Below are 14471 nucleotides of genomic sequence, written 5' to 3' on the forward strand. Positions count from 1 at the left end.
TGTCTTTCTTTGAAGAATTTATTTTATTAATTTGCTCTTTTCTCTATTTGAAGGTAACTTCCCTAGAAAACCTCCAGTACCTCAAGAAAGTGATTAAGTCCCACACAATAGACTCATGACAAATGGTCAGGATCTGTGGTTCCAAAGGACAAATAATTGGCCCTTAGGAAATTGGCTAAAAATTAGTATCATAGAATGGTGAAGCCATTCAGCCCATTGTGCCCATGCCAGCTTTCTGCAACAACAACTCAGTTCTGCTCTCACACCTTTTCCCCATAGCCCGGCAACTGGCAAGTTGAGTTATTCAGACTGAAGAAAGGTAGAAAGCACTATTCCACAAGAATCAGTGCTGGGCTGACTGATAAGAACAGGTAACTCAATATCAACATTTACAGATGATACTAAATTGAGTGATATAGTGAACACTGGGGAAAAATACAATACAATGCAGGAAGACGTAATAAAAGTTGAAGACCAGGGCAGTTAAGTGGCAATGATGTTTAGCATAGATTGATGTGAGGTGATGAATATTGGTAGGAAAAATAGAAACATTAACTGCACCTTAGAGGATAAGAAACCAAATGGGTTGAAAGGGAGCTAGGGATACAGGTGAACAAGTTATTAAAATTACATTACAGGTCAGCAAAGTGATTAAGAGTACCAACAAAGCACTCGGATTCATTTCTCAGAATGTAGAATTTGAAAGTCGTGAAATTATATTAAACTTATAAAGGACCCTGGTCAGGCCACACTTAGGTGCCCAGTTCTGGTCTTTATACTATGCAAGGTTCTTAGAAGGACTGGAGAAAGTACAAAAATGATTTCGTTTTTTTCATTTATTCTTTCATGGGATGTGGGTGTCACTGGCAAAGCCAGCATTTGTTGCCCATCCTTAATTGCCCTTGATCCAAGTGGCTTGCCAACCATTTCAAAGGGCAGTTAAGAGTCAACCACATTGTTGTGGGTCTGGGGCCCCATGGAGGCCAGACCAGGTAAGGACGGCACAATTTCCTTTCCTAAAGGGCATTAGTGAACCAGCTGGGTTCTTATGACAAGAGACAATGGTTTCATGATCACTGAGACTAGATTTGCAATTCCAGATTGTCAAATGAATTGAAACTTCACCAGCTGTTGTGGTGGGATTTGAACCCTTGCCCCCAAGGCATTAGCCTCAGCCTTGGGATTACTAGTCCAGTGGCATTATCACTGCACCACCATCTATAAATTGGATGGTATCTGAACTGAGAGGCCATAGCAATATGGAAAAATTGAACAGGTTGGGGCTTTTTAATTGGAAACGAGAAGTTTTAAAGGTGAGTTGAGAGATCTTTAAAATTATGAATGGGTTGAACAGGGTAGATCTGGAGACAATGTTTCCAATTCTGGAAGAATCCAAAACTAGAGATGATAAATACAGGGTAATTACTAATAAATTCAATATGGAAATAAAGAGAAATGTCTTTTCTCAGATACGCATATATGAGTTAGGAGCAGGAGTTGGCCATTTAGCTCCTTGAGCCTGGGGGCTCTGCCATTCAATAAGATCATGGTTGATCTGATTGTGGTCTCAACTCCACATTCCGCCTATCCCTGATAACCTTGGACTTCCTTGTTAGTCAAGAATCCATCTACCTCTGCCTTAAACATATTCACTGACCCTGCCTCCACTGATCTCCAGGGAAGAGAGTTCCAAAGATTCGCAACCCTCTGAGAGAAAAAATGTCTTCTCATCTCCACCTGAAATGGGAGAGCCCTTATTTTCAAACTGTGTCCTCTGGCTTTGGATTTCCCCACAAGGGGAAACATCCTTTCCGCATGCACCCTGTCAAGTCCCCTCAGGATCTTATATGTTTCAATAAGATAATCTTCTAAACTCCAATAGATACAAGCCCAGCCTGTCCAAGCTTTCCTTGAATGATAACTCACACCCCCCCCTAATCCCAGGTATCAGTTGAGTGAGCCATCTCTGAGCTGCTTCTGAGGTATTTATATCCTTTCTTAAATGAGGAAACCAAAATTGTACACAGTACTCTTGATGCAGTCTCACCAACACCCTGTACAACTGTAGCAAAACATTCCGACTTTTATATCCCATTCCCCTTGCAATAAATGGCAACATTCCAATTGCCTTTCATCATCTACCGCACCTGCCTACTAACATTTCCTGATTCATGTGCCAGGACAATCAGATCCCTCTGTACCTCAAATTTCTGCAACCTCTCTCCATTTAACTAATATACTGTTTTTCTATTCTTCCTGTCAAAGTGGACAAGTTCATATTTTCCCACCTTATACTCCATCTGCCAAATTTTTGCCCAATCACTTAACCTGTCTCTGTCCCGAATTTGCAGACTCCTTATGTCCTCTTCACAATTTACTTTCCTACCTATCTTTGTGTCATGAGCAAATTTGGCAATCATATATTCGGTCCATTCATCCAAGTCATTGATACAAATTGTAATTAGTTGAGGCCCCAGCACTGATCCCTGTGGCACTCTCCACTCATCACATCTTGCCAACCAGAAAAAGACCCATTTATCCCTACTCTCTGCTTCCTGTTAGCTAACCAATCCTCTATCCATGCTAATATGTTACCCCCTACACCATGAGCTCTTATTTTCAATAGTAGCCTTTGATGCGGCACCTCAGTAGTTAGAGTGTGGAATTCGTTACCGCAGGAAGAGGCTGAGGTAAATAGCTTAGATACTTTCAAATGGAAACTAGAGGAGCCCATGAGAGGAAAGAGATGTTGAAAGGCTGAGATGAGGCAGAAAGAATGGAAGGAGACATACATGGTCTATGAACACCAGCACAGAGTAGTTGGGCCAAGTGGCCTGTTTCTGAGCTGTATATTTTATGTAAATCAAGTCACCATTCTTCAGCAATGAGGGTCTGCAGACTGTTTCACTACTGAGCTCCTCACAGATGAATTCAATTCCATTCTTAGCTGGTACCCACATTTACTATGTACTATGAGGAGTGGGAACTCTGACTGATAGACTTTTCCCCCATAGCCCTTACACATTATACCAATTGTTGTAACTCAACTGAGGTTAGCCCAGGATAGAGAAGGAATTCAAGTTGAGGTGTTCCAGTCTGTACGGCTTGTAGCACATTATTTTAAAAAGGAATTGTTCCTGGAATATGAACATCGCTGGCAAGGCCAGCACTTATTGTCCATTCCTAAGTCCCCTTGGTTCAAGAAGATGGCTCACCACCACCTTCTCAAGCAACAACTAGGGATAGGCATTAAACGCCAGCCTTGTCAGAGATGCCCACATATTGAGAATGGAAGAAACAAACCCTAGAAAGGTCCTGTTCTAGGGGACTTGGCCCTTCCCTTAAAAAATGAAAAGAAAGGAAGATTGAGTATAATTGTCCAAGCTGACGTTGCTGTTGGAAAGCCCTATTATGTTGATTTACTTTTGGATTGTACATTGATGGAAGTTCTCTGTTTAGTTTTGATCCAGATCCCAGGAGACGCTACACGTTCTGGACATTTGTTGTCGGGGGCACTATATTGTGGTTGTCCATGTATGGAGTCAATCAGGCTCAAGTCCAACGCTACATCGCTTGCAAAACTGAGTCTCAAGCACGGCTGTAAGTTTGAATGAGTAAAAACAAACTGAGTTGAGGGAAGCTGTTGAACTGGGCTGAGGAGGTGAAGGAAAATACATATTGGAATGCAAGGAGAGGGCAGGCAAATTCCTCTCACTCTAATCCTATAGTTTGTGATGAGCCAGGAGAAACTGGTGCCAATCAAATTCATTTTCCTCAGTTCTTGTGCAAACCTCTGAAGGAGAGAGACAGAATATATTTAGTTCATAGTTGGTATTTTAAAATCCCAAAAGATATCTTGTGCATTGGAAGAAGGTTCTAGAAAAGCCAGATGGGGAAGTACCTCCGTTTGTCAAGATAATAGGTGTGATTACAAGTCAGCACTTGACTCAATGCTGAGGACATAGAGTTTGGGATTCAGTTACAGTGCTCCTATATCATGACAAGTTGAGCGTGGGAACAGTATTTTTGATCATCCCGGCACATGAGGTAACTGCATGAGTTAGTTATAAATACATTTTAAGTTCCCTTTAGGGTGCCAGCCAGTGTGGGAGTGAATGATAAAGGCCCCAGTCTGCAGCCCAGTGTGGTGATGGTGAATTTCTGCTTGGATGTCAATTGTGTGACTCTGGGACAAGGAGGAGATGATTGAACCACGGTTCTTCGACTGGTTCGCACTGGAAACTGTAGGGCGGAATTTTAACTGGGAGTGGGATTTGGGAAACGGAGTAGTGAGTGGCAAGCGCTCCCGAGGTTGGCAGTTTTGAAAGAACCTGAAGACGAGAAAACAGACTCCTTCGAATACAGGGTAGTGGACGCCTGAAACTCTCTCCCACAAAATGCTTTCGAGGCTGGGGATCAAATGAGATTGATGGATTTTTGTTGACTAAGTGCAGAATTTTTACCTCAGCGGGCGCCCAACCCGCTTGAGCGTAAAATGACGCATGTTGACATCGGGCAAGTGTCCCAATGTCAATGCGCAGCCTGCGTGATATTTCAGTCGGCGAGTGCGCGCGGGAATTGGCAGCGCACCCGCTGACAACTGAAAGGCTTGTTCAGGTCATTAACAAGGTCACTGAAAGAAATTTTTTGCTGCCTGTCCAACATTATGGTTGGCGGGCAGGCGAAAAGGCCAAGCAGCCTTTGCACTTTTTTGGAAACCTCATCCACAGGCGGGATGAGGTTTCCAACATCAAATAAAAATGAAATAAAATTTTTCAAACTCCATTTATAGCATGTCCCTACTCACGTGACAGAGTCACATGAGGGGAGATGTTTTATAACATCTTTCAAATCTTTTTTTTTTTGAAAACTCTTCATCTCCCTGAGGCAGCTCTGTGCCTCAGGGAGATGTTCAAGCGCTCACTCGCACACACTCTTGCCCCGCTTGCCCTTAATTGGGCCGCCAGTGTGAAATCGCAGTACGGTCCCAATCACGGGGGGACAATCGGCTTCCTGACCAGCCTCACCCGCCCCCCGCCGAGCCCGCCCGACAAGGGTGTAAAGAGTTACATCACCAAAATGTGGCAAATGGCATAAGAGACAGATCAGCCATGATCTAGCTGAATGGTGGTGGGACAGGCTCGAGGGGCTGAAGGGCCTCCTCTTGTTCCTATGTTTCTAATTGGGGTGAGGATCTGTCTTAAGACTGATTTGCCTGGGATTGATCGAGGGTGGCACAGCGGTTACATCTTGCTGCCTGAGAACAGGCAGTGGTACTTCACCAGCAGAGTTTTCTTTTGGTGGAGAATTCCCACAGGGATTCTCCTGACCCTCTGCTGCAGATGACAGACAAATTCAACAGATCCTCTGGAGAAACAAGGCGTGGAATTTTACCCCCCCAACGCAATGGGGGGTTGGGGCCATTAAATGCGGTGAGCCATCCAAAAACCCATTGACTTTGGTAGGACCATAAAATCCCACCACCATAAAATTCAAGCTATGGAGGCAGCGAGAATGTCTTGGGGAAGGACCCATGGCAGAGCAACCCCGTGACTTACTGTTGGCAGTGCCTTGGGCCACTCGGCAAGTCTTCAATGTTAGGAGAGGGTGCGTTAAAAGAGAAAGGAAGTACTCGCATTTGCATAGCGCCTTTCACAACATCAGAATGCCCCAAAGTGTTTTACAGCCTCTGAAGCATGTTTGAAGTGTAGTCAGTGTAATGTAGGAAAAACAGCAGCCAAATTGTACACAGCAAGATTCCACAAACAGCAATGCGATAATAACTGGATACTATTTTTATTTCAGTGTTGTTGTTTGAGGGATAAATATTGGTTGGGACCCTGAGGATAGCTCCCTTGGTCTTCTTCGAGATAGCACCATGGGATCTTCTAAATCCACTGGAAAGGATAGTTATTGTTGTAGGGTCTGTTCTCCCCAATATTAGAAATATTCCATGTAAACTTTTGAAAGTTCTCCGGAAGTTCCATAACAAGTTCTAAAATCTAAATTCATACCAGGCAGGGTTTGCGCTGCAGTCACTAGGAATCAAAACTCAGGAGGTGAGATGGCCTCCCACCAACATGGCCATATAAGATCAACAACAACAACTGCAGCTTATATTTATATAGCAACTTTAATATAATGAAACATTGAAGTGTTTCGCAGGAGTATTATAAGAAAAGTCTGACACTGCTGGGCCACATAAGGAGGTATTACGCCACATCATCAAAATCTTTGTCAAAGAGATAGGTTTTAAGGAATGATTTAAAAGTGGAAAGTGAGGTAGTGAGGTGGAGAGGTGTAGGGAGGGCATTCCAGAGTTTGGGGCATTTCCCAGGCAACTGAAGGCACAGCCACCAATGGTGGAGTGACTAAAATTAGAAATATACAAGGGAAATTGACAAAGAGAAAGAGAGACAAGAGAAAACAAGAGAGAAATTTCTTCAGTCAGAGGGTTGTGAATTTTTGGAATTCACTATCCCAGAGAGCTGTGGATGCCCAGTCGCTGAATACATTTAAGACCAAGATCAGTAGATTTCTGGCCACTGAGAGAATCAAGAGAGTTGGAGATAGGGCAGGCAAGTGGAGCTGAGGCAGAAGATCAACCATGATCTTATTGAATGGGGGAGCAGGCTGGAGGGGCCGAATGGGCTACTCCAGCTCTTTTTTTCTTATAACTGGAAGCAGCAGCAATACATCGGCTTGTGGCACCAGGTGTTACTCAGTCTTCGTATAAAAAGCTGACAAAGTATTCCTTCAAAGGCTGACAGGACTGCTGTTCTTTGGGTAGCTTTTATTGCGGACTCTCTTTGAGTAGAGTCATGGACTGTGTGTGGGTGAGGCTTTCAAAAGGGGGGTAACGTTTGACCTCTGCGTCAAGTGTCAGCGTAAGACTAAAGTTAGTGGAGGGAAATGAGATGCTAAAAGCACTCGCCTGTCTCCGTGGAGACCCTCTTTAATTCTCTTAGAGAGTCCTTTCTGCTTCTTGAACCATTATCTCGGGTTAAGGTTTAAAAGCCTTACGGAGAGTAGGGAAACATTCTGTCTTTTCAATGAAACGTGACTCTGTTTCCATTTGTCTCCTCACGTTTGAGAGGAGAATGAAGAACACTTGATGTGTGGAACGTTTTGAATGCCTGACTCTGCGTGCGTTTCTTTACAGTGCTATCTTTGTGAACCAAATCGGTCTGTGGATGATAGTGACGAGTGCAGCAACCTGTGGAATCATTATGTTTACCTTGTACGGGGACTGCGATCCTGTCAAAGCTGGGCGTGTCTCTGCACCGGATCAGGTGAGGGAAACACAGAACGACATGAGGGAAGAATGGTTTTCACCAGAATGTTATAGGGTTTACATAAGAAAGAAACTTGTAGTTATACATAACCCCACCCCCACCCCAAACTGCTGCAAAGCCTGTTCTCCAACCCCCACCATTCCACCCCTGCTCTGTTTTATGTCAAGTTACGTAAAGAAAATTCTGGCCAATTTGACCATGTCTTCAGTTCCGTCTGCCCCAATCCTGGAATTCCCACTCTATATACCTCTCTGCCTCTTTCCCACACTTTCCTCCTTCAAAACATTCCTTAAATCCGACCTCTTTGACCAAACGTTTTTGTTCATCTGCCCCAATATCCCCCAGTGTGGATCGGTGTCATATTTTGGTTAATGATGCCCCTGTGAAGAGCCTTGGGGCGTTTTATTATGTTAAAGACGCTATCTAAACATAAATTGCTGCTGTGGTTTTGACAACCTTCCTATTGTGATCCTTGGTAATTGTTTACATCAGACTCACTCTCCACTTTCAGATGGTGGCGTACATGGTGCTGGATATATTTCAGACATACCCTGGAGTTCCTGGATTGTTCCTTTCTGCTGCTTTCAGTGGGACATTGAGGTACTAACTATGGGAGTGAGGGGATACTAAAATAACTTGAATATATGTGAAAGAATTTATATTACGCCTCATAGCAATTGGCTCTTTTGAAATTCGTTGTGGCTGATGTTGGCAAGGCTGGCCTTTGTTGCCCATCTTCAGTTGCCCTGAGAAGGTGGTGATGGGCATTTCTTCTTGACCCTCTGCAGTCCTTTGTGATGTTGGTGTTCCTGTAATGGTGTCGAGTAGACAATTCCTGGATACACACCAACGTGCTTGGGTGATCCAGCGTGTGGGAGGGGGGATGATTCTGGCGAGCTGGGCTTGTAATGATATGCAGATGTATTACAATGTAGTTCCTGATGTCCGATGGTGGTAACACGACCCACCATTGACAGGCAGAGCGGGCGATTGCAAACTGGCATCACAACACCATGAAACCGATTTTTGGCCTTCTCGCCATATTGTCCACTCACATCGCCAAACACACCCGACATCAGCGGGCTCGGTAAATTCTGCCCGTAGTGCGCTATTGCTGGGGGCAGACTTTATTTTCGTTGATCCTTTCTAACTGAGTAATTAGGGGAGGGGGAGGGGTGGCAAGCCTACGACTCAGAAAGCACTTGTCCCACCCAAGCCCCACTCCAGGACTTGAGCACGAAATCTAAGATGACAATGCAGTGACTTACTGAGGGAGAGCTACATCATTAGCAGGTCCACATTAACCCCGTCCGGGTGTATGTTAAAGATCCTGCGACATGTTTTCTAAAGAATAGTGGGGAGGGTCTCCGGGTGTCCAGTCCAACAATTTCTCCCTTGGCCAGTTAACCTGTTATTGATAATGGTGGTTATTCATTCCACTGCTGTTTTTTTGGATCTTGCTGTGTGCAGATTGGCTGCCGTGTTCACCTAAAATAGCATCTACAATTCAAAGGTAATTCACTATCCATTAAGTGCTATGAAATACTCTGAGATTGGGAACGCTGTGATATTAATGTCAGTTTTCCCTCTCCTTATGACATAAGCGGGTTGGAGCACAAAATCTGTCACGTTAGGCAGCCAGGAACATTCCGCAAACAACCCCGAGATGAATAACAATTTCAGCACTGTAGGTTGAGGGATGAATGTTGACCAGGATGCCTTCTTGATCTTCTACTAGTCCTATCTGATATCTAGCATCCACCTGATAAGCAGAAAGGTTCACAATTTAACACCCTCACCTGAAGATCTGTTTCTCCAATATTCCTGCATTTCTGCACTGGAATATCAGCCCATTTTACTTTCAAAGCCAAAAGCTTTTGACCCAAAGGCGAGAGTGCTATTAGTCAGTTCAGGCCAATGCTACATAAGGACCAGAGTTAAAATACTGTTCATTTTCCAGCACAGTTTCCACCAGTATCAATGCTATGGCTGCAGTCACTGTGGAGGACATCATCAAACCCAGGATGAAAATACTGTCTGAAAAGAAGCTGATCCTAATATCAAAAGGATTGTGTAAGTATCATTCCGGACATTTCCGTGTGTCCAAGCTGCAGGATCTTGGATAACACCAATAGTGATCAATCATTATTAGGAGTGTCAGATCTACATTCCATCACCCTGTATTACAGACTGCTGTGTAAGGAAAAAGAGCAGGAACAGGCCAGGTGGACCATCGAGCCTGCTCTGCCATTTAATATGATCATAGCTGACCTTCTACCACAACTCCACTGACCCACGCTATCCCTATAACTCTCGATTCCTTTAACACCCAAAAATCAATTGATCTCAGTCTTGAACAAACTCAATGACTGAGCATCCAAAGACCTCTGGAATAAAGAATTCCAAAGATTCACAACTCTCTAGATAAAGAAATTTCTCCTCATCTCAGTCCTAAATGGCTGGTCTCTTATTCTGACTGTGATCTTTAGTTCTAGGCTGTTGAACCATGAGAAAGGACAGCCTTCCCAAGGGCAATTAGGAATGGATAATGAATGCTGACCTTGCCAGTGACATTGCCATTCCATTAACAACTATAAATAAAAACATCCCTCTCAAAGAATTTTATTCCTTTTAATGAGACCATCTCTCATTCTGCTAAACTCCATAGACACCAATTCTATTGAATGTTTCCTACCCTTTTGTTGTAAGGGTGGCTGAGTTGCTACTATTGATTATAGAGTTGATTAACAGACACTCCTTGGGTGGAAACATTAAGTTTATTTACAACATACTCAGCAGCTACTACACATGTGCTTTGAACTCCAACTCTATCTCTACACTGACTGCTGAGGTAGCCCGCACTGTTCTCCTATTGGTTACTACAGATCATATGATCTTCCTTAACAAGTATTATGCTTAAAGGTACATTACACACTAAACAAAACCATAATTACTACATTCCTCCCCCTTCGGCTATACATATATTTACAAGTGCATATTTTTCAAGACAACATTATATTTACACTAAGGAATTTAAAAGTTCAGTCTTTCAAGTGGTTTCCTGGTACATGTGGAATGTCGCAGCTCCATAATTTCAGATTCTTTGTCAGGAACCTCCTTTTCCGGAGTTTCCTGAACATCAGGTGCTTCGATGGGCATTTGCAGTTTTGTATCCTCAACTTGTATAGGAACATCGGACATGTCAGTCCTGGGTTGAGTATCCTCAACAGGAAATGCAGACCTGGGTCATGATCGCTGGTGGAACCAATTCTTGGTGATTTGTCTCTCTCTTCCTTAAATGGTCCACATGTTTCCAGATGATCCGGCCTCCCACTTCCACATGGTATGATAGAGGTCCAGTCACCACACTTATTTCACCCGGTAACCACTTTGGTCCTTCCCCGAAGTTTTTCACATATACTGTCTCTCCTGTGGTAAATTTCGTCTCGTGACTATGCCAGTCATGTCTAGCTTTCTGGCTTCCCTGCCTCCTTTCCACCTTCCCGCCTAAATTCGGCATTATTAAGCTCAATCTCATCCCGAGATGGCGTTTCAACAATAACTCCGCAGGCTCGCCTCTCCTCTTCCCCCATAATCTCATTCGCCTGAATAAAGAACGTGAGATGTTCCATGTAATGAGACCAATCATCTGTGGCTGGTTCAAAAGGATCAATACTCTCCAACTGTGGCATTTTGAGAGGGGATAACTTCTTCAATTCTAATGGAGCCTGTTACTTACAATCACCGGGCAAAGTACAGTACTGATTTTTTAAAACTTTATTTCTTCTGTTCAATCCTGCTTTATCCTCGTTGCCAGTTTGTTGTAAGGCTGGCTGAGTTGCTACTATTGATGACAGAGTTGATCAGCAGACACTTCTCGGCTGGAAACAATAAGTTTATTTACAATATACTCAGCAGCTCCTACACATGTGCTTTCAACTCCAACTCTATCTCTGCACTGACTGCTTAGGTTGTTACACACCTAACAAAACCATAATTACTACACCTTTGGAACAGTATAGAGGAAGATTCACTCTGTATCTGATCCTGTGCTGTATCTGCCCTGGGAGTGTTTGATGGGGACAGTATAGAGGGAGCTTTACTCTGTATCTAACCCCGTGCTGTATCTGCCCTGGGAGTGTTTGATGGGGACAGTATAGAGGGAGCTTTACTCTGTATCTAACCCCGTGCTGTACCTGCCGTGGGAGTGTTTGATGGGGGCAGTATAGAGGGAGCTTTACTCTGTATCTAACCCCGTGCTGTACCTGCCCTGGGAGTGTTTGATGGGGACAGTATAGAGGGAGCTTTACTCTGTATCTAACCCCGTGCTGTATCTGCCCTGGGAGTGTTTGATGGGGACAGTATAGAGGGAGCTTTACTCTGTATCTAACCCCGTGCTGTACCTGCCGTGGGAGTGTTTGATGGGGACAGTATAGAGGGAGCTTTACTCTGTATCCAACCCGTGTTGTACCTGTCCTGGGAGAGTTTGGTTCTAAGAACACCTGACTGAAATGAAAATTTCTCTCATTTCCCAGCACTTACACCTCTCACCTTGACTGAATGACTTTAAAAGAATACATTTCCGAAAGTGCTCGGTAATATTCAAAGTACATTTTGCTTGTATGCTGGGTTTCAAGATTTGCCTGGCCCAGGCCCCATGAAATGGGTAAAGTTTCCAAGGCCTAAAACGAAACTATCCCCTGAGAATCTGACCCAGACCTGTGCTATTTTCCAACAGAGTGCTAAAAATGTTCACTAAATTATTACAGAAAACATCCAATATTATGTGAAAAGAACTAGAGACTCTGAAGTGGGTGCAAAAAAGATTATACCAGAAATTAGCACTTCTAGCTGTCAGGAAGGGTGAACAACCTAGGTTCTTTTCTCTTGAAAAGTGAAGGTTAATGGATGACCTAATGGAGATTTTTAAAACTGTGAAGGGTTTAGTAGAGTAGACTTAGAAAAGATGTTTCCATTATGGGTGATCAACACCAAGGGCCATAAATATAAAATAGTCCCAAATAAATCCAATAAGGAGTTCAGGAGAAACGTCTTTACCAAGAGAAAGAGGTGGGAATATAGAACTTGCTACCTCAAGAAGTAATTGAGGTCAATGGTATAGGAGATGAGAGAGAAAGGAATAGAAGGAATGTGAGGGAGGTTCCTGTGGAGCATAAACACTCACTTAGATCAATTGTGCTATAAACTCCTTGTCATTCTATGTAACTTGTCTGATAAGAGCTGGAAACATAATTGATGAAGTGCTTTTTTGGGGTCATATTGAATGTGTCTGGGTGAGTACAGCTCCAACAACACTCAAGAAGCTCAACAACATCCAGTATGGAGCAGTCCACTTCAACAGCACCCCATACGCCACCTTAAACATTCACTCCCTCCACCAATGATGCACAGTGGCAGCAGATGCGTAGCAAGATGTGCTGCAACAACTCACCAACGTTTCTTCAACAGAGCCTTCCAAACCAGGACCTCCACCACCTCAAGTTCCTCTCCAAGCCACACACCCTCCTGACTTGGAACTATATCGCCGTTCCTTCACTGTCGCTGAGTCAGAATCTAAAACTCCCTCCCCAACAGCTCTGTGGGTGTCCCTAGGTCACATCAATTGTAGCTATTCACCACCTTCTCAACGGCAATTAGAGATGGGCAATAAATGACATCCTTGCCAATGATGTCTAGGTCCCATAAATGAAAAAGAAGAAAATTATTGTCAACTTAATGCGATAGCAGCTTCTCTTCTTGTGCCACCCCTTCCTATATCTTTGTAATATCCTCCAGCCCTAACACCATCCAAGACCTGTGCACTCCTCCAATTCTGGAGACTTGAGTATCCCCCAATTTTAATCATGGCACTATTCGAGGCCATGTCATCAGCTACCTTGGCCCTAAGCTCTAGAGCTCCCTCCCTAAACTTCTGTGCCTCTTTCTCTTCCCTTAAAACACTCCTTAAATCTCCCTCTTTGACCAAACTTCTTGTCACTTCTCTCAATGGTTCCTTTTGTGGCTCGAGGTTAAATTTTATCTGGCAATGCTCCTCTGAAGCAACTTGGTACTTTTTAAAACTACATTAAGGGTGCTATATGAATGCAAGTTGTTGTTATTGCTGTTGTAAACCCCTTCTCTGTTTTTTGTACAGCCCTGTTGTATGGTTCCGCCTGTGTTATTTTTGCTGCATTGTCTTCCCTATTGGGAGGAGGGGTCTTGCAGGTACGTTGATATTGACGTGGGTCAGGGGTCTGCTGCCATTATTGGGGACGCGACAGCTTCAGAATTGCACTGAGGGTCAGGGTGGGGGGGTGTGTCGAGGGGGTGTCAGGTGTAGAGGACCAAATGCCTTTGTGCTCGACATAAACTCGATTGTTGCAGACTCTCCGACTCAGAGAACTGATGAACCAAGACGCTGAAAAGTGGCAGGTTTTTAATTCATCCTTGGGGTGCAGACATCACTGGCAAGGCTGGCATTTATTGCCCAGCCCCCTAGCTTCTCCTGACTAAGTGACCACTTAAGAGGGTAGAAAAGAGGCAACCACATTTGTTTGGGACTGGAATCATACACAGGCCCAGATGCCTAAGAAGGGCATCTTTCCTTCCCTAAAGAACAGTAATGAACTGGTTGGGTTTGTAATGTCAATCTTAGAGTTTCAAAGTCACTTTTATTGATATCAGCTTTCAAATTTGTGGTTACTTTATTGAAATTCGTCTTGTTCAGCACAGGTACCTGGTTCAAAACTTTAAACTCTCCTGGTGGGATTTGAATTCATGTTCTCTGGATTATTTGTCCAGTAACAGAAGCACTTTATTGCTGTAACTCTCTGTAACTCTAGTCAGAGGCCTGGGATAATAATCATGAACATGGTGACAAGGCTTCACTAGTCTGGAAACACTAGAGGACCTTATTTTGTAGAATTAAAGGGAAAATTAAACTCTCTGGTGAAGGCACCCGCTGTCTTCTATCTGGAAATAACCTCACTGAAAGTAGACAAAAGCAAAACACTGCAGATGCCTGAAATCTGAAATAAAAGCAGAAAATTCTAGAAATACTCAGCAGGTCTGGCAACATCTGTGGAGAGAGAAACAGAGCTAACGTTGTAGGTCAATAACCGTTCCGATGAAAGGTCATCACTGAGAATTTAATGGCTTCCCCCGAGGCGAGTTTGG

General features: G+C 43.7%; 1 protein-coding gene across 1 annotated transcript in view; it reads left to right on the forward strand.

Moving 5' to 3' along the window:
- Positions 1 to 14471, forward strand: part of slc5a5 (solute carrier family 5 member 5) — a 40679-nt gene that overhangs the window by 18134 nt on the left and 8074 nt on the right. Inside the window, exons 6-10 of the mRNA XM_078556353.1 lie at positions 3460 to 3600; positions 7163 to 7292; positions 7807 to 7895; positions 9256 to 9368; positions 13450 to 13520. Coding sequence (XP_078412479.1) covers positions 3460 to 3600; positions 7163 to 7292; positions 7807 to 7895; positions 9256 to 9368; positions 13450 to 13520 — 544 coding nt within the window. The remainder of the gene's footprint in view (positions 1 to 3459; positions 3601 to 7162; positions 7293 to 7806; positions 7896 to 9255; positions 9369 to 13449; positions 13521 to 14471) is intronic.

Source organism: Cetorhinus maximus, chromosome 13, assembly GCF_964194155.1.
Source record: "Cetorhinus maximus chromosome 13, sCetMax3.hap1.1, whole genome shotgun sequence".
Lineage (NCBI taxonomy): Eukaryota > Metazoa > Chordata > Chondrichthyes > Lamniformes > Cetorhinidae > Cetorhinus > Cetorhinus maximus.